Source organism: Sorex araneus, chromosome 7, assembly GCF_027595985.1.
Source record: "Sorex araneus isolate mSorAra2 chromosome 7, mSorAra2.pri, whole genome shotgun sequence".
Taxonomy (NCBI): domain Eukaryota; kingdom Metazoa; phylum Chordata; class Mammalia; order Eulipotyphla; family Soricidae; genus Sorex; species Sorex araneus.
In genome coordinates, this window is record NC_073308.1 from 76,892,416 (window position 1) to 76,915,580 (window position 23,165).

General features: G+C 65.3%; 2 protein-coding genes across 6 annotated transcripts; one reads left to right on the top strand and one right to left on the bottom strand.

Annotated features, from left to right (window-relative positions):
* Positions 1-43: 43 nt before the first annotated feature.
* Positions 44-8,685, top strand: NUDT6 (nudix hydrolase 6). Of its 5 annotated transcripts, none has more exons than XM_055144920.1 (6): positions 44-1,080; positions 1,242-1,299; positions 1,692-1,895; positions 2,129-2,184; positions 5,020-5,077; positions 7,781-8,154. In XM_055144920.1, exons 2-6 carry the CDS (start codon positions 1,281-1,283, stop codon positions 8,152-8,154), a joined length of 711 nt encoding a protein of 236 aa, XP_055000895.1. In that variant the 5' UTR covers positions 44-1,080; positions 1,242-1,280. The 5 variants fall into 5 exon arrangements, with proteins under 5 accessions (XP_055000895.1, XP_055000896.1, XP_055000894.1 ...); XM_055144921.1 differs by having other exon boundaries at positions 1,272-1,299; XM_055144922.1 differs by having other exon boundaries at positions 59-184; positions 1,272-1,299.
* FGF2 (fibroblast growth factor 2) lies at positions 8,180-22,025 on the bottom strand. The gene is made up of 3 exons (XM_055144924.1): positions 21,813-22,025; positions 12,576-12,679; positions 8,180-8,365 (listed from the first exon to the last, which is right to left on the bottom strand). The coding sequence occupies exons 1-3, from the start codon at positions 21,970-21,972 to the stop codon at positions 8,180-8,182; spliced, it is 450 nt and encodes a 149-aa protein (XP_055000899.1). The 5' UTR covers positions 21,973-22,025.
* Positions 22,026-23,165: the final 1,140 nt, after the last annotated feature.

Below are 23,165 nucleotides of genomic sequence, written 5' to 3' on the forward strand. Positions count from 1 at the left end.
GCGGGCCTGCGGGGGTTGCTGGCGCGGCTCGTGCGCGCGCGGGCGGGCGCGGGGCGGGCGCGCGGGGCTGCGGGCCTGGGGCACGGCGAGCTGCGGGCCGACCCCGACCGCTTCGGGGGCCTGTGGGTGCGGCTGGCCGCGCGCCCCGCGCTCGACCCCGCCGCCTTCCGGAGCCGCCTGCAGGGCAAGTGGGGGCTGGGCCGGGGCCGCGCCGACGTCCCCCACCCCCAGCCTGGGGTGCCCGAGCACTCCGCACCCCCAGGTCTGACCGTGCAGGACTGACCGTGCCTGCCCCCTGCCCCCCAGGTCTGACCGTGCCGTGACTCCTCCTGTGACCCGCTGTCTGGCGTCCCTGCACCGACCTGGCTCCCGGGTCTGACGTGCAGCGCGAGTCCCAGGCTGGGGTTGGGGGGCCTGGCTGCCATCCCGCAGTGACCCCAGCAGCTCCCCAGCCTTGGGCAGTGGGTGTCACACTGAGGGGCTGGCACTGGGTCTGTGGGCCCCACCCCACCCCGGTCAGGGCCAGCTGTGCCTAGGTTGGCCACCGCGTCGGACACGCTGCGCGGGACGGCCTGATGCGCGGCCAGGGCTGTGCTGTTGGCACGCGGATGGCACCAAGCCTGGTGCAGCTTGACACCAGTGATGGAGCCGTGAGGGTGTGGGGCAGCCCCGGCCCCCTTGTGTCCCAGACCCTCGTGGGCACCTTCCACTGCAGCCAGCAGAAGCCCCCTCGCCCCACTGCCCTGGTCCTGGCTGCCCACCACACCCTGATTGGTGACCCCTTCCCTGAGCACACCTTGATAGAGTACCGGGCTTCCTCAGGGAGGGGGTGGTCCCCGGGTTGTTCCTAAGTGACAGAGACCTTGCAGGGGTCAGGGGCTCCCCTCTGTCTGGGTCACGGTCCTCTGGTAGGAGGGAGACCACGTTAGTGCCCAGGCCAGGGGAGTCCGTAGCTCATGCTTATCCAAACGGCTGGGCTGCTGGCAGGGCAGGGGCTGTGTGAGGCCTCTGATTCCTGGTACCGCCTGCCCTCTCAGGCACTCCCAGGGAAGGCCCTGGGGCCACCCATCCCCATAAGAAGTGAGTTTTTCTTACGCATAAAATAAAAAATATATAATAAAAGGCAGTCGTTTAAATAAGAGGCATTAAATGTCAGTAATGGGGGCTGGAGAGATACCACGGTGGGTAGGGTACTTGTCCTGCATGAGGCTGACCCAGGTTTCATTCCTGGCCCCACCAAGAGTGACCCAGCCTCTCCGCTCCCCCAAAAGGCGTCAGCGATGTGTGTCAGTGCCAAAGGTATGTTTAAGCATGTCCAACTTCACTTTCCACCTGTAGAAGTTGACATTTCTTCAGAGTTTTCTAGAACATGTGTGTTATTTAGGAACCAACTCAGCTGTTTGAACTGCAGGAGTCAGTGAGAGGTGGAGAGGGAGCCTGCGGGGTGCAGGCCCGTGGGAGGGACTGTGCACAGGCTCAGTGCTGGGCCAGACCACCTGTGGGCGCGTCCAGCCCCTCGGGGGCCGCTCCTCAGCCTGGCGGCAATGAGCACAGTGCTAAAAGGGCGGGCGTGGCTGGGACACCTGGGACCAGCCCCCACCGCCCCCACCCCTGGCCAGCGAGGAAGCTGCTTCCCGGGGAGGTGCCCCAGCCCTGCCCGGGGTCTCCTCACAGCTCTCTTCTGCTTGCAGCGGCGCTGGGGCTCTGGCAGCGCGAGGGCAGCGTTGCCGTATGGCTGCAGGTGCCCATCCTCCAGAGCCAGTGCATCGGGCCTGCCTCCTCGCTGGGCTTCCGCTTCCACCATGCAGAAGGGGACGTGGCCACGCTGTCCTTGTGGCTGGCCGAGGGGCCCAGCCGGCTGCCCGCTTTCGCCACACACCAGGTCGGAGTGGCAGGTCCGTTGGGGTGACGGGGTTTCTCAGGGGACTCGGGACGGTCCCTGGACGGGGGACGCGCTCCTGCGCAGATCAGCGGCCTGTAGACCCTCCTAGTGGCTGATGGGAGGTTTGGAGGCTGCGCTCCAGGGCCTCCCAGGGAAGTTGTGTCTCTGGGAGAGGTTTGGAGCAAGGCCTGGGGCGCGCGTGGGGGCGGGAGGCCTGAGCCCCTGGTGAGCCTGTCCCTCCCCCAGGAGCTGTGTTTGATGAGGACTCTGGGCGGATCCTGGTGGTGCAGGACCGACACCAGGTGAGCCCCACCCCACTGCCAGGGCCGCAGAGGGCGTTTCTGAGCCATCGGGAAACCCTCTAATCTAGAAAGGGTGCTTCACGTGGCTTGGAGACCAGGGGCACCGCACTGGGAGCTGGGGCTGGTCCCGGGATCCATGGTGGGAGCTGGGGCTGGTCCCGGGATCCATGGCGGGAGCAGGGGCTGGTCCCGGGATCCATGGCGGGAGCAGGAGCTGGTCCCGGGATCCATGGCGGGAGCAGGGGCTGGTCCCGGGATCCATGGCGGGAGCAGGGGCTGGTCCCGGGATCCATGGCGGGAGCGGAGGCTGGCCCCTCTGAGGGCAGCGGCTCTGGTTCTGACCCGAAGCCTTGGCTGAGGTGATGCTGTGGCACAGAGACCCAGAGTCCCCGCGTCCCCCAGAAGGAGGCTGGACTGCGGCCGAGCTCTGTCCACAGACTCCTGGCTGGCCATCCCAGCCACACCCAGGGAGGACCTGAGGCCCATCCTCTGTGGGGATAAAATACCATAAGGAACCAAGAAATGAAACGACAGTGAGTCGGGACTTGCCCTGAGCACTGCTGACCCGGGTTCCATCCCCAGCTCCCAGATGGCCCCCAGGCACCACCAGGCACCATCTCTGAGCACCGCCGGGTGTGGCCCAAGATCAAGAAAAAAAGAAAATGATTCATCCTGAAAGCCCAAATGTAAACTTGAGTCTAGCTACAGGACACGCTTTCAACGCAGCTGCACAAGGCGTTCAGAACAGCTCTGACAGGCCGACGGGGGACACACCACACTTCACACTGCACTTCACACTCAGTCGGTCCCCAGCAGACCAGTTTTTCGGGCTGCAGTTCCTGACTTGGAGGGCTAGGGCAAGAACCCATCACCCTCACCTTCCCTTTCCCATCCCTGCACAGCCACGTGCTGCATGCACATGCATGCAAACAGCACACACGTGCTCACAGACACGCACATACATGTGCAGACACATGGGAAATGGACAGGCACATGCCCGCGTGCACACGCACATGCATGCAGACAGCACACACACGTGCTCACAGACACACACACATGTGCAGACACACGGGAAATGGACAGGCACATGCCCGCGTGCACACGCACATGCATGCAGACAGGGAATAGACAGCCATGCGCATGGCTCTGCTTGCTGCAAGGATGACGCGTCTGTGGGCCCTCCGCAGCACGCACACCCCAGCCCTCCTGGGCGCCAGCTCTCAGCACCCCAAAGCAGGAAGGTCATTTGTGAGTCACGGGCAGCCTGCAGGCTGGGCCACCTCCTGGAAGAGCCTTCTCAGAAGAGTGGAAAGTTCCTTCCTAAGACTGCGCAAGGCGCATGGAATTTTACGCGTGAAGCACAGAGCTGCCCTGTCCTCAAGGGGCCCAGAACAAAGGCGGAAGCTGCCGGCCCCCAAGCTCGGCCTCAGGCCCCACCCCACTGAGCATGGACTGGAGATGGCGCGGGGCCTCAGGCTACGGGCCGACGGGCAGATAAGTCCCGGCAGAGCAGCAGCCGGGAAGAGGCCCCGGTGCTCGCTCCCTTCTGCGGAGGCTGGCCCATGCCCCCACGGCCCTTCCCGCCCTCCGTTCCCGCCTGTGGTGGGGCCCTCACTGCCCGCAGCAGTGTCCTGCACGTGGAATTCCCTCCTGGGGCGGTCAGGGCCACACTAGTGCACTCAGCCAGTCGGGATGAGAGTGGCCGGCCGGCTCATGGTCTGGGCCGGGACAAGGCTCTCCCACCGCCCCACTGCGGGGGCCAGCGGTCCACCCACCGCTGCAGCCTGCGGGGGCCAGCGGTCCAACCATGCTGCAGCACTGCGGGGGCCAGCGGTCCAACCATGCTGCAGCACTGCGGGGGCCAGCGGTCCACCCACCGCCCCACTGCGGGGGCCAGCGGTCCACCCACGCTGCAGCACTACGGGGGCGGCAGTGAGAAGCAGCCTCCTGGCACTCGGGCCCCTCAGGTGGTTTCTCACCAGCGAGAGAACACCACACGCTTTATAAACTGACCTCGGGAGGGTGGCGGCAGGGGGCTCGGTGCCCGCAGAATCAACAGTCTGCAGAATCTGGGCACGGCGCCACACTGCGGGCAGAGCTGGAAGTGGCCCCTTCCCTGAGAGCCGCAGCGGAGGTACCCACTTCCTGCTCCGTCCTGTGGGGGGTGGGGCCCCGGGCAGGGCAGAGCACTGGCACCATGGAGTCCTGCACCGGGCTCCCGGGGCAGCCCACTCTGCTCGGCCCCCGCCCCGCGCAGGCACACACAGACCCGGAGTCCAGCCATCCGTTTATTCACACGCCAAGAGCCGCCTCCCACGGGGACTGCCCCGTGTTACTCTGCCTTACATTTCTATAGAGAGCACTAGTACTAGGGTACTCTGTTACAGTGGAGAGTAACATGAATCGGTTACTCTGTCGATTACTGTGTGGATTATTATTACTAGATGACTATCTGATCAGACACAATACAGAAAATAAATGTGAAACTTTAAAACAGCCTGCCGTAGTGATTCGGTTTATGCTGTTTCCTACGTCTGTGTAGCAGCATCATAACGTCCCTCTGTTTCATCTGTCCATAGTTAACTAGCAGCACGTTTTTCAAATCACACGTTCAGTAGATGTTTACCCTGCTCCTTCATTCACGCAGGACTTGCCACTTTCACCGAAGCAACTTGTGTTTCCTGCAGAAGCAGGTGGAGGGTGGCGGCCTGAGTCACCAGCTTCCTAGGGGGAGAGGAGGGGCGTGGGGAGAGGGGGCTTCACGCGCAGTCACGAGACGCCGCGTCAGGCCCGAGAGAGCAGAGTCCCTGCTCACTGTCTTCTGACTTTGTCCAGCAGGTGAAAAACTTGTGGAAGTTCCCCGGAGGCCTGTCGGAGCCCGGAGAAGACTTCGGTACGTACCCCAGCTAGCCTGGGACTGCGGGTTCGCTTTCTTGCACGATTGCTGTCAGTGAGGCGGTGAATTCTCCCCCGGGTCAGCCGCTGTCTCGTTAGCAGGGTCCAGAACCGGCATCATGCGGACAAACCCGCTGCCCGGCTCTCGGCTCTGCTGCGGTGCTTCTGTTGGACCATGAGCAGAATTTAGCAGGAAGGGCGGCTTTGGACAGGACTGCGATTATCGTCCAGGTTAGATAGGAAAGTGTGACTTCACCACCCTTTCTCCAGGCAAATGTGAGGACTGACTTAGGGGAACTGGGAGATCAGTATCATTTACGAAGCGGGCGACGGGCTCCTGCCTTTGTGAGAACTTCACCTACTCTTCTGGACAGCCAGGGAGACCGGGCACAGAGGAGTGTCTGCGGGCGGGGTCCCCAGGCACCCCTGCTGGGGACCACAGGACGGGGTTCCCATGTACCCCACAGGGCCTGCAGGACAGGCTCCCGTGCACCCCCAGTGAGGTCTTCAGGGGGGTCCCTGGGCACTCTAGGGGGTCTGCAGAGGGGATCTCCAGGCACCCCCAGAGGGGCTTCAGGAGGGGTTCCCAGGGCATCCCCAGAGGGTCTGCAGGAAGGGCTCCCACTGCCTCCACATTGCCTCTCGTTTGGGTGTCTAGACGCACCTGCACCAGGTGACTGAGGCCAGTGAGACAGCCCAGGTGCAGCCCAGGTGCACGCGACCTCCAGTGAGGGTCTGGCCGGCCTCCTGGGCGTGTGCCACTGTTACAGATTGAGCAGTATTCTGTCTCGCTGCCCACAGGCCGAGGTGGAGGCTGGCAGGTGGCTGCAGTAAACTGCGCATCTGAGCTGCCCAGAGCTAGAAGTGGCCAGGGGGGCACTGAAGTCAGGGCCGAGCGAGGGCCGGAGGCCAGCCCCTGGGGATGCACCATGAGGGACACGGTGTGTGTGTGTGTGTGTGTGTGTGTGTGTGTGTAAGCCCAGCCCAGGCCCAGGGGCGCGGCCTCCTCCGGGCAGACAGGCACGGGCAACTCGCTGCCCACTGTCCCCGGAGTTGGGAGCAGGAGCAGCAGGGGAGCCCCAGGGCCAGTGCAGAACCCGCCTGCTGGGCACGCTGCCCCCACTCAGCAGATGCCGAGAGGAGAAACGGCAGTAAACCAGCCTCACCAGGCCCGCCACCTGGTCCCTCTCCGTCGGCAGAAGGAACCCAGAGATGGGTTTGGGTGCGCCCTGTGGCTGTCAAACGTGGAAACACCCCAGTTCCGGCACAGGACACCGACAAGGTGCCTGCGTGCATGTCTGCACAGAGCTGGGCGTCACAGAAGGGGCTGCCCTGGGCACGGAGCCTCTGCCCGGGTTTCCAGCATAGCCCCCGGATGCCCACCTCCCAGAGCTGTCCGGCAACGCCAGCGACATGCTGTGTGCGGGCGAATGCTCACTGTTCTTCCTGGGGAGAGCCTTCCCTCGTTCTCTCAGCTTGAGAAAGGGAACGCTGACCCAGCGAGCCTAGCGCCTGCCCCCAACACTGCGGCCCAAGGCAGCGTCCAGAGCCGCCTTGCCGGCCCCTCCCAGAACTGTTCCTGGGGCAGGCGCGGGCGTCCCTGCTGCTGAGAGGAGCATGGCCGGGTGCCAGGTGGAACACAGGAGCACTGAGGCCTGCACGGCAGCACAGGGCCCGCGTCCACAGTGCTCAGCCCGCCAGGTGGGCGGGAGCAGCTGGGAAGCAGTTTCCTGCCCTCCCCAGAGACTAGCCGGAGCCTCCCAGCATTCCGGAAAGTTCATGCAGGGGCTAGGCACTTAGCAAAAGCAGCCCCCAAACTCTGGTCGGGGCCCCGCAAGGGGCCCGGGAAGCCCAGGTCACCCGCAGAGGCCATCGCTGGCCCAGCTCCCCACCCCCCCCCCAGCCCTGGCCAGGCGCCCTCGGGTGCTAAGGCAGCTGGCTGAGCCCTCGGGATGGGCTGGTGGAGGAAGAGGCTCCAAGCGCAGCTCTGCACTTTCACTCCCACGTACACCTCCGGGAGACAGAGGGGGCATGGCCCTGCGCCCAAGTGCCCGAGGCAGCGACTGGGTGCACCGCGGGGGCCTCTGGGGAGAAGGCAGGGCCCAGGGCCTGGCCTGCAGCGGTGACGGCTATCCGGGTGGGGGTGACTGGTCATCCAAGTTGTGACGGGTCATCCAGGCAGGGGTGACGGGTCATCTAGGCAGGGGTGACGGGTCATCCAGGCAGAGGTGACGGGTCATCTAGGCAGGGGTGATGGGTCATCCAGGCAGAGGTGACGGGTCATCTAGGCAGGGGTGACGGGTCATCCAGGCAGGGGTGACAGGCCATCCAGGTGGAGATGACAGGTCATCCAAGCGGAGGTGACAGGTCATCCAGGAAGAGGTGACAGGTCATCCAGGAAGAGGTGACAGGTCATCCAGGTGGGGGTGACGGGTCATCCAGGTGGAGGTGACAGGTCATCCAGGTGGGGGTGACGGGTCATCCAGGCGGAGGTGACAGGTCATCCAGGCGGGGGTGACGGGTCATCCAGGCAGGGGTGACAGGTCATCCAGGTGGAGGTGACGGGCCATCCAGGTGGGGGTGACGGGTCATCCAGGAAGAGGTGACAGGTCATCCAGGCGGGGGTGGCCCAAGGCTGCCCGGCGCATCTGTGCGCTGACAGCTGTGTGGGGCCAGCGAGCTGACGGCATCTCTCCCGCAGGAGACACGGCGGTCCGGGAGGTGTGGGAGGAGACGGGGGTCCGGGCCGAGTTCAGGTCCCTGCTGAGTGTCCGGCAGCAGCACCGCAGCCCTGGGGCCTTCGGCAAGTCCGACCTGTACCTCGTGTGCCGCCTGCAGCCGCTGACCTTCGCCCTCCGCCCCTGCCCCCACGAGTGCCTGCGCTGCCAGTGGGTGGAGCTGGACCAGCTGGCGGCCACGGCACCCGCCACGCCCGTCACCCGAAGCGTGGCCCGGCTGCTGCTGCACGGCCACCGCCAGGGCTTCCACACGGTGGACCTGACCGTGCAGGACGTGCCGGCCCCGCGCCCTGGCCCGGCCCCCAAGCTCTACCACCGGGAGGTGCCGCAGGCCTAGGCGGGGCGGCCCCGCGGGGCGGCCGTCAGCTCTTGGCCGACATGGGGAGGAACAGGATGGCCTTCTGCCCCGGGCCCGTCCGGGGCCCCAGCTTGCACTGCCCGGTGCGCTTGAGGGCCACGTACCAGCCCGAGTACTTGCGTGAGCGGTAGGTGTTGTAGTTATTGGACTCCAGCCGCTCCAGGAAGAAGCACTCGTCCGTCACGCATTTCTGGAAGACAGGAGGAGCGGCTGCCGCGGGCGGGCGCAGGGTTGAGCCCAGCCCAAGCCGAGTCCCGCCCAGCAGGCGGCCCGCCCAGAAGGGGCTGAGACCCGCTCTGGGAAATGGCGTCTCGCTCTGCGGTCCCGACCCTCACGAGCACGGCCCGACCGCCCCCCAGGAGCCCACACAGCCGGTGCAGACGCCCAGGGCCCAAGGCCCCTCTCTGGACGGCCACAGACGCCCCGGCCATCTGCAGGAGCAGGCGGCCCCCCTGGGTGCGAGCCCTCTCTCCGCGCCCTCACTGCCTCCCCCTGAGTAAATGCCTGAACTCCCCCTGCCTCCTGCTCGCTTGCCCTGACGGTCGGGTGGGCGTGGGGGTGGTGAGCCGCAGGGCGAGTGTCGCGCCTTCCCCAGCCCCGAGGGCCCACGGCCCACCCCCAGTCAGGGGGGCCGGGAGGACTCCCCACCCGCCTCCCTGCCTGCCCTTTGCCCCCCACACACAGACCCTGGGAGCGGTGGCCCAGGTCAGCCAGTGAGGCTGGACTCTGAGGGGGACACGGGGGCAGATCCACATGTCAGGGGGCAGACAGGGCAGGGGGCCGGGCCCCTCGCTGCTGCCATGTCTCTGCTGACGTCTGGAAGCGTCAAGCCCTGGGACCAGGGTCTCCGGGGTCCTGGGGGTCTCAGGAGACACACGCAGTGACAGACACCGAGAAAAGCCGGGCCTAGAGCAGGACCCTGCCTCGCTGTCCCCGCCGTCGGCCTCCACCGGGGCTGCCCTGCAGTGCAGTGTCCCTCGGGCCTGTCTGTGCCAGAGACCCGGCCCCGGGCATGTGGCTGCAGAACAGACCCCGCAGCATCTGCAAGGCAGCCGGTCACCGAGTGACCTCCAGTGCCGCTGGCAGGGCTGGGGGCCGGGGAGGAGAGAGGACAGTGGGAGCCCGGCCCCCACCAGGGCAGGTTTCTGAGTTAGCTGACAGCGGCCCAGGGCCTAGGAGAGACCAGTGGTCAGTGGAGACCAGGTGCCGGCCGGTCACTAGGAGGTAAACCCATGAACTACCCCCCGGACAACCTTACATCACACTTAGAATCAGGCTGGCCCTGGGCTGCCACGGAACTGAGCTCTGGGGTTCCCTGCTGCTTCCAGGCCTGACGGCCCCCCACGGGCTTTGGCTCCCGCAGGGGCAGCCGTGGGACCGGGCGGCCGAGAGGCTCCCAGGCTGTGCTGGGCCCCTCTCTCTGGGCCCACTGCGCGCAGGCCTGGCACCGTGATCCACGTGAAGAGGCGCTAGGTGTGTGCAGAGCACACCTGGTGTGTGTTGCTAGTGTGTCTGCTTAACTGCCTTCACGTGTGTGTGGTGATGTCTGCAGAAGCGCCTGCTGCAACCACATCCGCGTTAGGGGCACAGACACACTCGTGGACAGACTCTTACATGCGCGTCACTCGCATCCAGTGCAGCGTGGCTGGCTGCCCTCACTGTTGCATTACACACAGATGCACGACTGCATGTGCAGGTTGCGTGGTGCATGTGTCACTCCGGGACACCGCGAGGTCCAGTAAGGACCAGCGCAGTCAGGCCACGGAGAGCACAGACAGGAACTGAGGACATGGGCTTGCTGGACCGCAGGACCCACCGAGCGTGGACCCCGCCCTCCTCCTCGGTGAGGCCGAGTCGGGCTCTGAGCCTGCCCCGCCCGCCACTCAGGCTCCACTGTGTGTCCCTCCGCAGTCCTGTGACTGGGCAGCCTCGGCGAGGAGGGGTTTGCGCAACACGATTCCAAAGTGCCTTTTCTTACACCACTTCTGAGGATGGAAAACAGACATGATGTAAGCCCCAGCAGTGACGCTCGGGGCAGAGCACACAGGAAAGGTCAGCCTGGCGGGGGAGACCCACGCTGTGTCAGACCTGCTGCTCAGACGGGTCGGAGCCCTGTTCCGACAGCCCCGGCCCCGCGAGGAAACGCCTGTGGGCTGGCAGGGCTGCAGCGACCCCAGGGCCCAGGTGTGCTGAAAAGGACGGCTCCTGCCCGCCCCGCCCTGCCCCGCCCTGCCCCGCCCTCCCCTGCCCTCTCTCCCCTGCTCTGCCCTCCCCCTGCCCTCCCCTCTCCTGCTGTGCTCTTCCTTCCTTCCCCCTGCTCTCCCCTCCTCTGTTCTGCCCTGCCTTCTCTCCCCCTGCCCTCTCTCCCCTTGCCCTCTCTCCCCTCCCCTCCCCTCCTCTGTTCTGCCCTGCCCCACCCTCCCCCTGCCCTCTCTCCCCTGCTCTGCCCTCCCCCTGCCCTCTCCCCCCTCCCCTCCCCTCCTCTGTTCTGCCCTCCCCTCTCTCCCCGGGCCCTGCTCTGCTCTCCCCTCCCCTGATTTGCCCTCTCCCTATGCCTTTGCCTCTCCTGCTCTGCCCTCCCTCCCTCCTCCACCCTCCCTCTCCTCCCCTCCCCTCCCCTCCCCTCCTCTGTTCTGCCCTCCCCTCTCTCCCCGGGCCCTGCTCTGCTCTCCCCTCCCCTGATTTGCCCTCTCCCTATGCCTTTGCCTCTCCTGCTCTGCCCTCCCTCCCTCCTCCACCCTCCCTCTCCTCCCCTGCTCTCCCCTCCCTCCTCCATCCTTCCCTCTCCTACTCTGCCCTCCCTGCCCTGCCCTGAGCTTGGGGCTAATCCAGGGGACAAGATGGGGCCCCCCCCACAGGCAGCTGGAGAAGCCCCCATCCAGGCCTTCTGTCTGCAGAGGCCCTGGGGGGCTACGTACCCTCTGAAGCCTGGGGCTGGGGTGTCCAGCACAGCAGGCGCCCAGCCTTCCTCGGGGACGGGCCCCTTCACAGGATCTCTCCTCTCTGTCTCTCTCCGCCCTCCCCGGGACAGCCTCTCCTCTGTCCTCCCCAGAAAGAAGACGTGAGCTGGGTGGGCGTCACCTAAGGAGCAGCATCTCGGCCAGCTGGGGTCCAGCTCGCCCCCCGCCCTCAGATTCCTCTGGCTGGGCTGTGGTTGCTCGTGTCTGTGTGTGTGTGTGTGTGTGTGTGTCTGGGCTGTGGTTGCTCGTGTGTGTGTGTGTGTGTGGCTGGGCTGTGGTTGCTCGTGTGTGTGTGTGTGTGTGTGTGTGTGTGACCCCGGATGGCAGAGATGGATCCCCACAGTGTCTGTCCTCAGCGGCTCCACATTGCTGACCCATCTCCTACTGCATGGCCTGAGTGTTGTGTCGGACACACACGTGACAGGTTAGGGCACACGTCCACCGCTGGGCTGCGGAGAGCCAGCCCCAGCCCCTGAGCCAAACCCTGCGAAGGGGCAGCCGTCCACTCGCTTCTCTCCCGCACAGCCCCAGCAGTGCCCACCTATGGCCTCCCACCCAGGGTCCCCAGTCCTCCCGACCCGACCCGGCAGCTGTTTCCTCTGCTACTGGACTGTCAGGGTCAGAGCCGGCTCTCCGGCCACGTGCCCTGTGTCCCTGGGCTCACCCTGAGCTCTGCAGACTGTCTCTGCTGTCCCCACTGCCCCCCCATGCCCACGCTGACCCACTCTGCCCCGCCAGACCACGCTGGGCCCTGGGGCCACACGTTCCAGGGTGGGCCCTGCCCCTCTGTCCTGGCACACCACACGGGCCCATCCCCGGGGGAGGGCTTCTGTCAGCCCCGCTCTGCCTGACACTGTCCAGCACAGCGACCTCGAGAGGAGTCATCCTCTCCCGGAGAATTCCAGATTGCCCCAACAGAGACCGGGAGCCAGAGCAGCTGCCCTGTGCCCTAGGGGGCTGTTCACCGGACGAGGGGTGGGACACAGGCCCAGCTGGCCACGGACTGCCTGCCTTGGGTGTCCAGAGTCACCGCACTAGGGCCATGGTCGTGCCCTGGTGCACCTGCCCGGGGCCCAGCCTCCAGGGTGAGCCCCCGGCCCAGCCTCCCGGGGTGAGCCTCCCGGTGAGCCCCCGGCCCAGCCTCCCGGGGTGAGCCCGCAGTCCTTCCGTCCCGGCACCCGCGGTCACTGCCCATCGGAGCTTAACCCTTGACCCTTGGGAGCTCCTGCCCGAGCCTGGGCGTGGCCAGAGTGCAGGACGCGGTGTGCAGGACCCCAGCGGGCTCAGTGCTCTGGGAAGCGGGACTCACAGAGAAGGATCCCGAGCACCTGGGCCCCTTCCGGAGCTGTGTGGCGGGTCCTGCACACAGACTGGCCACGCTCGGGCTCAGGGGCTCGTGTGCCAGGGAGGCCGGGGAACCGCAGGCAGGCAAGTCCTCACCAGAGCCAGCAGCCGTCCATCGTCCTTCATGGCCAGGTAGCGGTTGGCGCTCACGCCCTTGATGGACACGACCCCTCGCTCCTCGGCCTGCAGCTGCAGCTTGACTAGAAGAAACAGGAAGATCACCTTTGGGTCTCGTGGCAAAGCGCACCTGTGTGCACACACACACCACAGTGACACCCACACGTGCACACATGCAACAGTGACACATGTGCACACACCACAGTGACACCCACACGTGTACACACACAACAGTGACACCCACATGCACACACGCAACAGTGACACCCACGCACGTGCACACACAACAGTGACATACACATGCACACATGCAACAGTGACACATGTACACACTATAGTGACACGTGCACACACAACAGTGACACACACATGCACACACCACAGTGACACATGCATATATGCAACAGTGACACACGTGCACACACACCACAGGGACATGCACATACGCAACAGTGACACTCATACACATGCACACACAACACAGTGATATTCATACACATGTACACACACCACAGTGACACACACGTGCACACACCACAGGGACACTCATATATTTGCACACACACATACCACAGGGATACACACTTGTGCACACACACCACACTGAGACATGTGCACAGACATACCACAGTGACACACACATGCACATACACACCACCAACACAGGTGGGGGCACATACAATGGTGACATGTACATGCACATACACACCACCAACACTCATAATGTGTGCAAATATATACAACAGCCAGACTCACACATGTGCATATATGCCAACACACACACAAACAACAGCAGTGCTCAGACACGTGAGCACTCTGAACTCAGAACATACACAGACACACAGCAGCCCTTGTCCCATACAGGTTCCCATATGCACACAGCAGCACAAACACCTGCCCGCATCACACACGCGTGCAGACGCACAGGGAAAGGGAGGAGGGAAGGCCTCCTGGCGGGCAGCCCAGCCTGAGCACTGAAGCCGCAGGGTCCACGTGCGTGTTGCTGTGGGGGTCTGTGCACGTGCTCTGGGCGGGCCCCGGACTGGCCCGGGCTCGGTGGGTCCCGCACAGCACGTCTGGCTGCAGCCTGGCCCTGCTCTGCTCGAGGCGGCCGGCACGTCAGGCCGCCTTCCAGAAGCCGGTGCAGTAAGCAGAGCTTGGCCACGGCCTGCGCCCTGTGGTCCCAGCAGTGGACACTGCAGACATGTCCAGGGCAGGGCCGAGGGCCCGTGCGCGTGCTCTGCACCCCCCAGCAAGGCCCCTGAGCACAGCCCCGGGTGAAGCCCAGGACGGAGCTCAGCAAGGCCCCTGCCAGCTGGAGGGGGCACAGAGCTGTGTCCCAAGCCTCAGCCCACCGCGGGCGCAGGGCGAGGGGCCTGGCAGAGCCACCTCTGCCCTCCTGAATGGCGGCAGCCATCAGGCCCACACAGCCCGGAGAAGCCCTGTCCCCAGGCGCCCAGGTGTGACAGACCCCAGAGGCTGCGGGCGTGCAGAGAAGCCAAGAAGACAAAGGCAGGCGGGAGTGTCTGGTGCTTCCCTGCCCCCGGGATGGGCAGGGCCATGCGCCCCCCAGCAGCGAGAGGCGAGCAGCTCAGGGCGGGGCAGGCCGGGGGCACAGGCCAGCAGAGGGGACGTCTAACCAGCGTGGACCCCAGAGACTGGTGCTGGGCCCACAGCCCTCACACGTGTGCCCATGTATGCTGCCACGACCCCGGGGCCCGCGGGTCCGCAGAGCCGGGCTCAGGGCCACGGCTGAGCCCACAGCACACGGGCTGCTCTGAGCAGCCGCAGGAGGGGAGGGAGCAGGCCACCTGGGCCAGAGGTCCTGCCGCAGCCCACCCAGCGTGCCCCCGCAGAGGGCTCAGGCTGGCAGCGCTGGCGTTTGTGCCCTCGTGCGAGGCCCCTCTCCTGCTCCCGGTCGCGCTCCGTCCAGCTCAGCACAGACGTCCTCTCCGTGCACGCGGGAGCCTGACGCAGGACGCCCTCCGCAGAGTCCGAGCCATTTCCACACGTCCCTCCCTCCATCCCTCCATCCCTGGCAGCTGGTCAGTGGGCCGCGTCCCAGCTCTGGGAGGTCACTCTGGGAAAGCGCTTCCAGAGCCCGGTGGGGCCCCGCGGGAGGGCGGCCTGGCAGCTGGAACACGCTGCCTTCAGCCCCGAGCAGGGCGGGCAAACGGGCCCGGCCCTACTCAGGCCTTTCTCTGTGCTCCGGGCACCCAGGGCGGGGGTGGGGGAAGAATACTGGGTGCCTTTGGGGTCTGGCACCTCCTCTGACCCCGAAGCCCCCGGGTCTGGAAGAGGAGCAGCTGGTGTCTGTGCCCATGTTCCGGCACATTCTGGGGCTTCCTGTTCCTTCCGTCTGGAGGAAGCTGGCTCCGGGGCAGGGTAGGTGGCCGTGTCCCCCCGTTGTCCCAGGGCCTGCAGTGGGCTTGCAGACTTCAGGGAGCACTGAGCCTCAGCGCCTGCCATCCCCCTGGGATGGCTGCAGGCACACCCAGCCGCCCTCAGCGTCCACAGGACCACCAGCCGCCCTCAGCGTCCACAGGACCACCAGGAAGATGCCAGGAGTGCCCTCAGGGAGCTAATTGCAAACAGAACAGGCTCTGCCCCGCCCGCTGATTCTCAGAAACACGCTGGCTGGCTGCCTGCACATGCCCACTACCCCACGCCATCTCATTTCTGCCCCGCTGTCCCTCTGCCGTGTGTCCTGCTGTCCTTCCTGTGCCCACCCTGCGGTGTGTTCCATGCCCACGCGCCTCCAGGCGGCAGCCGGCTCTTGGGGACCCTGTCCCTTTGCCAGGGGGCCCTGGGGTCCCGGGAGAAGGGAGACTCGGGCTCCTGGGTGAAGCGGGGTCTAGGGCTTTGTCTCTGCAGCTGCTCTAGAGATTCAGCCCCCGTGGGCACAGAGCCACCTGGGACTGGCTGGTCCTGGCAGTGGGCCCGGGCGGCTGTTCAGGCCCGTGTCTGCACGACCCACTGCAGAGGGGACCACCGCACAGGGGGCTCCCACGGCCCCTGCTGAGGCCAGGCGGGTCCCAGGAGAGCCCCCTGCGCCCTGCACCCTCCTCAAGTCGGGGCCTCGAGGGTCGTGCCCGCGTGAGGGGCAGCCGCGACGCGGCTCTGGGCTCCCCAGGGCCGCCGCTGCCAGGGTCTGTATTTGCTTTTGCTCCTTGTCCTCGTGGGTCTGGAACACTCCAGGAGGCGCCAGGAGCTCTGGCGCCCAATTACTCAGGAGTCTCCGACACCAAGTCTTTCCAGGCCAGCTCGGCGCTGGGGGCCTGGCTCTGCGCCCGCTTTCCTCTCCCGGCCTCGCCGTGTTCCCGCTGCCCCTGCACAAGACGCCCGGGGCGCGCAGCGCAGATGCCCATAGCTGCAGGGCTCCGGGCCAGAGAGGGCTGCGGCCTGGGCCCTCGGTGTCTCTGTGCGGTCGGGGGCGCGCGGGCACCCGCCTCCCAGGACTCCTGACACTCTGCCTCCTCGAAGGGGCGTGTGAGAGAGGCGCAGAGCCAACCCCGGGACCCTGGCCTCACTGGGTGGGGACTTAGATCTGGGGGTTGTTTCTGAGTGGGCAGTGCTCAGGGCTCTGCTCTCGGGGAGGCGTCCTTGACCACCTGTCCCGAGGCTGGCTCAGAAACAGGCTGCAGACAGGACAGTCCCTCTGCTGCCCCGGCGAGCCCCAGCACCCTACTCCGCGTCTGTTTCAAGGGACGGTGGCACTGGGGCTCCCCCAGCCCCCGAGAAGGCTCCATGCGGAGAGTGCGGCAGGCCTGTACCCGCACCCGCCCTGCACGCTATCCCCCTGGCCGCAGAGACTCTGCTCTGGGCAGCCCAGGGCCGCTTCTCGGCAGCGGCTCCCTCCAGAAAAACAGCAGCAGCTTCTGCTCCAGGCCAGGCTCTGTCCTCGGAGACCCGGCACGACCCTGCCCCGCAGCCTGCTCCGTTCCCAGCAAGAGCAGAACCCTCACCCCGGGGACACTCTCTCCTGCGGGGTGAGCCCCCGCAGCCCCCGCCCCTGCAGGGGACCCCGTGGTCCCGAGGCCCCGCTCAGGGGGCTCCTGCCTCTGTCCCTCAGAGGAAGGGCCCCTTCTCCGCCCGGCCTGCTGGGAACCAGGCTCCAGCCAGCGAGCTTCGGGAAGGGTGCTGACCCGCAGGCTCCCCTCTCCCTCGCTCCCCCGCCTTTCCACGTCGCGAGCCTGGCCCCCAAGTGACTCACCCGAGACCGGAGGAGGAGGAGACGGCCTTTAGGGTTCCTCTCCCAGCAGACAGACATCACATCACAAAGCCCATGAGTCACGTGTCCGCAGTCGCCCTCAGGCAGAGCAGGCACAGCCGCCTGTGCGGAAGCAGGTACACGCCAGAAGCCCCTCCCCGCCCTACACAACTCAACCAAGGAGGAGTCTGCGGCCCTCACACCCATTCTAGAACACTCCTCAGCTCCCGGAGAGGAAGCCCTGAACAGGCGTCTGATGAGTGGCTGTGGCCCCCAACAGCGTGAGGTGCGAGGCACACAGGGGGCCCCTCAGCACAGTCCTGAGCGCCTCCCTTGCCTGACTGTCGCTCACTTCTCAGCAGAAATTAGGAGAGCAAGGGCATGTGTGTGATGTGTGTGCACATGTGTGTATGTCTACCCAGGTGTGTGGGCATATGTGTGCACCCAGGCGTATGCGTGTACACATGAGCGTGTGTGTACCCAGGTGTATGTGTGCACCACACATGTATGTATGTGTACAAATGTGTGCACGTGTGGGCATGAGTGTACCCAGGCATGTGTGCGTGTGTATACCCGGGTATATGCACATGTGTGCCCAGGTGTATGTGTGTGCACATATGTGTACCCAGGTGTATGTGTGCACATGTGAGCATGTGTGTCCAGGTGTATGTGTGTGCACATGTGTATATGCGTGTGTGTGTATACAAGAGGCACTGGGATAACACAAAGACCAGAAGGCCCTGTGCATAAAACCAGTTCCCACTACTGTTCAGCAGCACCTCAGGAGTGACGGGGAAACATGTGTGACACACGCCACCAGCACAGTGGTCTGGCCCAACAGGAGCGTGGAGTGCTGCAGGTACCCACCCTGTGGGGGGTCACTGTAGCCCAGCACCCCACTCCTGAGCCAGGGGCCGAACCTCACGGGCTCCTGGGGGCAGCAGCTGCTCAGGGGCCAAAGCCAGGGAACATCCCAGAGCAGCACCTCAGGGCCCTGCACACGCCTGGAGATCGCCTCAGCTACAGCGGTCCATTTCAGGGGAGCCCCTGCATCCCTCGTTCCAACTCCAGCCCTAACGAGGACCCCCACGTCCTATGTAGGGCACCTCTGCAGTGTCTGTCTCCAGAACTGGAAAGACACCACCTTCCCTTCCAGCTCCTCTGTGGTGATTCTGTGGTGATGCAATTCACAGGGTGAGTTGAGGGGGGATGTAGTAGCCACTGAAGAAACAAGCTCTCATGTTCACACATGTTTCTCTCTCTCTCTCTCTCTCTCTCTCTCTCTCTCTCTCATACACACACTTTCTCTCATATACTCAGTCTCACTCTCATAGTTGCACACACTTCCTCTCATGAGCTCATGCATACACACACACTTAGTCGCAGTTATACACTTCCCCTCATTCGCTCATTTATAAGCACATTCAGTCAGTTACACACTGCCTCTCACTCGTTCACACACAGTTATACACTTGCTCTGATGTGCTCATCAGATACAGTCAGTCATGTGAGTTACACACACATTTCCTCTTATGCACTCATTCAGTTATACACTACCTCTCATACTCTCACACACACTTCCTCTCATAAACTCAGTCACTCTCAGTTACACCACACTTCCTCTCATAAACTCATACACAAACACGTTCAGTCAGTTATACACTTCCTCTCATACACTCACAGTCATTCACTTCCTCTCGTCCACTCATTCATATGCAGTTACAGTTGTATACTTCTCTCATATGCTCCTTCTCACAGTTACACACACTTCTCACACACTCACAAACACACTCAGTTATACACTGTCTTTCAGCCATTCATTCCCACACATTCAGTCAGTTATGCACTTCTCTCATGCTCATTCACACAGTTATTCACTTCCTCTCATACACTCACTCTCGCAGTTACACTTCCTCTCTGTGCTCACTCACACACACTCAGTTATATACTTCCTCTCACACACACTCATTCACACATGCACTCAACTCTCACACACTCCCTCAGTCTTCCAGTCACTGTCACACTCTCATGCTGACAGTCACTTTGTCACATGCACTCACTCTCCTCTCACTCTCGCACTCTAGCACACACTGAACTTGTATAGTCACACACTCACTCACACATACTTTCACACTCATACTCGCTCACAATCTCACACATGCCTCCACTGTCACACTCGCACACACTCGCTCTCAACTCTACATCCACTCCCTCACACCCCACTTCTGTGAAAGGATGACTGACACTCAGGCTTAGCCGCAGCCCCAAGTCCCATCCAGGTGGAGACCAGGCAGCAGCTGAGAACCGGGCTGTCCCCCCGCTGGGCTTCCAGGACCCACAGACTATGGCTTGGTGGCTCCCCTCCCTTCCCCGGCCCGCCGTCTGTGACCACAGCTGCTCTGTCCCTCGCTAGCCCTGGGAGTGAGCCCCAGGCCCAACCGCCATGTGGACAGGCCAGTGAGCAGCTGACCCACCTGCCCAGGGCTCCCCCTTCCTGGCCGTGGGGGTGGGGGGCGGGGTGGGGGAGGGGTTCTGCCTGGCAGAGGCCTCTTTGCATGACTGGGTTGCATAATGGGGAAGGGCGGGGTGGGCGCAGACTGGGGCCCACCCGTCCCATGGCACAGGGGTGGCCGGGTGAGTCGGGACAGCAGGGACCACCCGGAGCTGCCTGAGAAGCACTGCAGGCTCAGCCCCCCTCCCTGGCCCCGCCCTGCCCCACCTCCTCGCCCCTCATCCCCCTCCCCGTCCCCTCCCCGTCCCCGCGTTCCCATCAGCCTCCCTGGCCTTCGTCCCTCTCACCAACCCCCTCGTCCCCCGACTCTCATCCCCACTCCCTGTCCCCGTCCACCCTGCTGAGCTCCGGAATCCGGGAGCTGGGCTGGTGAGGGCCAGGGTGGGGACCCCCGGGGCATTTCCAGACCAAGGGACAGGGTCTGGCTCCCTAGGATCCTGCCCTCAAAGTGAACAGGGAGTGCTCCGAACTCCCCCCCCCCAACCCGGCTGCTGCTGACCCTGTCGTCCCAGTGCCCCCCCTTGGGAAGATACAACTAAGTGGGGGTGGGGCAGCCCGGGCCCTGTCAGCCCAGCACACTCCCTGGGCCCCGCCCTCCCATCGCTGTCCTGGCCTGGGCCCCCCTCCGCTCAGGCTAGGAGGTGGACATGGCTTTGCAGCGCGGGTCCCGCCCGTGGCTCCCAGGTTGGCGTAGGGTCCAGTTCTGGTCCTGGTCCTCACAGTGGGAGGTGAGCGTGGGGTCACTGCACTCCCAGCGGGGCAGTGAGGGGCGCCCGTGCGGTGCCAGGCACACCCGAGAGGCCACTGGCCCAGGGCCCAGCTCCCTCCTCCCCCCGCTGGAGAAGTGCTGAGCTACAATGAGGTGATGAAGTGACCGCCCAGCCACAGCGGGCAGGGAAGGGGTCACAGCTATCCCTCCCTCACGAGGGTGCAGTGTGGCCCTCTGCCCGACTCTTGCCAGCCCCGGGGTTTCACACAGGAGCATCGAAAGTGTGAACGGAGGTGGCAGGTAACCAGGCATTTGGTGGCACCTGTGTTCCAGTCCCTGCCCAGACGGTCTGGCTGATGGCAAGATCCGTGCCAGCCGGGCAGAGCCCGCAGCTGCAGGGCTGACTCCAAGGCCCCAGACGGCATGGCCACCGCCACGCAGCCCCTCCCCGAGGGCCCAGACGGCTCAGTGCCGTGGTTCATGTACGCGCTGGCAAAGACGTTCAGCCATGGCAGCTCCGGACCCTCATGACAGCTCCTTGGACCACTAAAGACCCAACTAGCATCAAAGTCCTTCTCCGCTTTCCTCGGCCAGTGCGACCTGGGCCACGGAGTTGACTCTCCTGGGCCTAAGGCTAAAGCACTTCCTGTGTCATAGGACGCGACAAGCGGAGCGGGACGAGCCCCTGTCCCCACCTGGAGCCCTGTGGCAGGGCAGGACCCTTCTTCCCGCCAGGGCCAGGTGGACACTGAGAGCACCCTTGGCAGCCGTACCGCACAGACGGGCCCCGCCTGCCGCAGGGAAACAGGCTCGGACCCACGTTCCAAGCACAGATGCCCAGCCGCCCAGAGGACAGAAGAAGGGCCCTTCTCACCGCCCCGCTGTGCCTCCAGCAAGGCTGACATGCAGACATGTAACACGCCTAGAACCCAGGAACAAAGTAACAGAAACTGGCGAGAGGCTGAATAGACGGGTCTGGGGAACGCGCAGGCACGGAAACAGCGTGCGGGCACACCACCGGTGCCAGGGCCCCACGGCAAGAAGGAGGCTCACGCCTCGTGGGTGCCAACGGCATAGAGGCTGCTGGAGAAACTGAGGCTGGAACCTCCTCAGGCGTGGTGCAGACGCCGAGAGGACGATGGGTGGGCGTGCCACGGTTACTGCAGCGCAGCGGCAGCCGGAGGGGCCCGGCCACGAACAGAGCCAGGGGAACAGCAAACACACGACGGTCTTCTGGGAGCTAAAGAGCCAAGCCAGGGCCAGGCGGTGAAAGCCCACCCGCAGCGCCCGGGGCAGACCTGAGACCCTGGGGGTGGGGGGGCTGGCCTGGAGGCCCTGAGCGTGGGGCGGGAGAGGGCGCTGGGAGCTAAAGAACCAAGTCAGGGCCAGGCGGTGAAAGCCCACCCGGGGCAGACCTGAGACCCTAGGTGGGGGCTGGCCTGGAGGCCCTGAGCGTGGGGCGGGAGAGGGCGCTGGGGAACGCCGTCCCTCTCCTCCGCACACCCGAGTCCCAGGTCGGGCGGCCAACCTCAGCACCTCCCTGGCACATCCCGAGGGCCCTGCGCGTGTCCAAGCCCTGCTCTGGGGCCAGCTGGACTCTGACGGTCCAGTTTGAGAAGGTTCTGGACTCCAGCGGGGCTCAGACTCTCACATCAGGGACCCAGAGCCCAGGCGGGTGGGCAGCACGTTCCCAGGAGGCCGAGACCTCCCCCACCTGGCCGCACGGCCAGGACGGGGGCGCGGAGCACAGCCCCGCGAGTACTGACCCCCGGGGACGCCACTCACCGTGGGGGTCGCTCTTCTCGCGCGCCCCGTCCACGCGGCCGTCCGGGTGGATGCGCAGGAAGAAGCCCCCGTTCTTGCAGTAGAGCCGCTTGGGGTCCCTGAAGTGGCCGGGCGGGAAGGCGCCGCCGTCGGGCAGCGTGGACACGGCGCCCGAGGCCATGGCCCCGCCGGGACCCCGCGCCGCGGCCCCCCGGGCCCGGGCCCGCCCGCGCCCCCGGCCCGCCAGCTCGCCGCGCCCGAGCAGCGCCGGCCCGTCTGCGCCCGGCCCGGCCCGGCCCGCGCGGCCCGGTCCCGCCCGGCCCAGTCCCGCCCGGCCCGGCCCCCCGCCGGTCCCGCCCGGCCCGGCCCCCCGCCGGCCCCCTAGTCCCCGGCCGGCCCGGCCCAGGCGGGGGGCGGGACCGGGCCGCGCGGGCGGGGCCGGGCCGGTGGCGGCGGGCGGGACCGGCAGGGAGGGACACTGGGGGACGGGCTGGGGGACACTGGGGGGCCGGGCCGGGCGGGGACACTGAGGGCCTGACTGGGGGACTTGGCAGGGGATGTGGGGGGCCGGGCTGGGGGACCTGGCTGGGGGTGTGGAGGGCCGGGCTGGGGGCGGGGAGGGGCGGGGGGAGGGGAGGCATTGGGGGCAGCTGGGCTGGGGTGCGGGTCGGGATGGGGCAGCCGTCCTAGCTGCGGGCCCAGACCTGGGACCAGAGCAACTGAAGCAGCTTTCCCGGTTCCGCTGGGCCGGACCCCCGCAGCTGGGGGACAGAGCTGTCTCTGGAGGCCGCTGGGCAGGGCAGGGCGCACCGGGAGGCTGAGGGGCTCCGAGACTCCAAGACAGTCCAGAAAGTCCAGCCCTGCCTCGCAGCAAAGGCACATCCCGGGAGGGGCGTAGACTTGGGGACCCTGGTCGGGGACAGGCCAGGGCGGGGCTGTCCCCTCAGTGCCTCTTCCATGCCCCCAGCCAGACCTGCCCTTGTGGCTGGGACCCCTCAGGAGGGACACCTGATCCTCTAGAGAGACCACAGAGAGACCACAGCGGAGTGACCACAGAGACCACAGGCGAGAGGCCACAGCTCTGTGACATTGGAGAGACCGCAGGGGGAAGACCAGGGCAGAGTGGCCACAGTGAAGTGACCACGAGGGGCCACAGCAGAGGGACCACGAGGAGAGGCCGCACAGCGCGGCAGAGGCGTGCAGCCGTGGGGCGCAGGGCGCCTGTGCTGGCGCGGGGCCGGGTGCTTGGTTCTGAGTGACGGGCAGCCCTGCAGTTGCGGGGGTTGGGGATGCTCGCACAGTTGTGGCACTGAAAACCTCTCGGGGGGCTTTCGAGTGGTGACTACTAAGGCACAGAAGTTTGTCCCAGAAGGA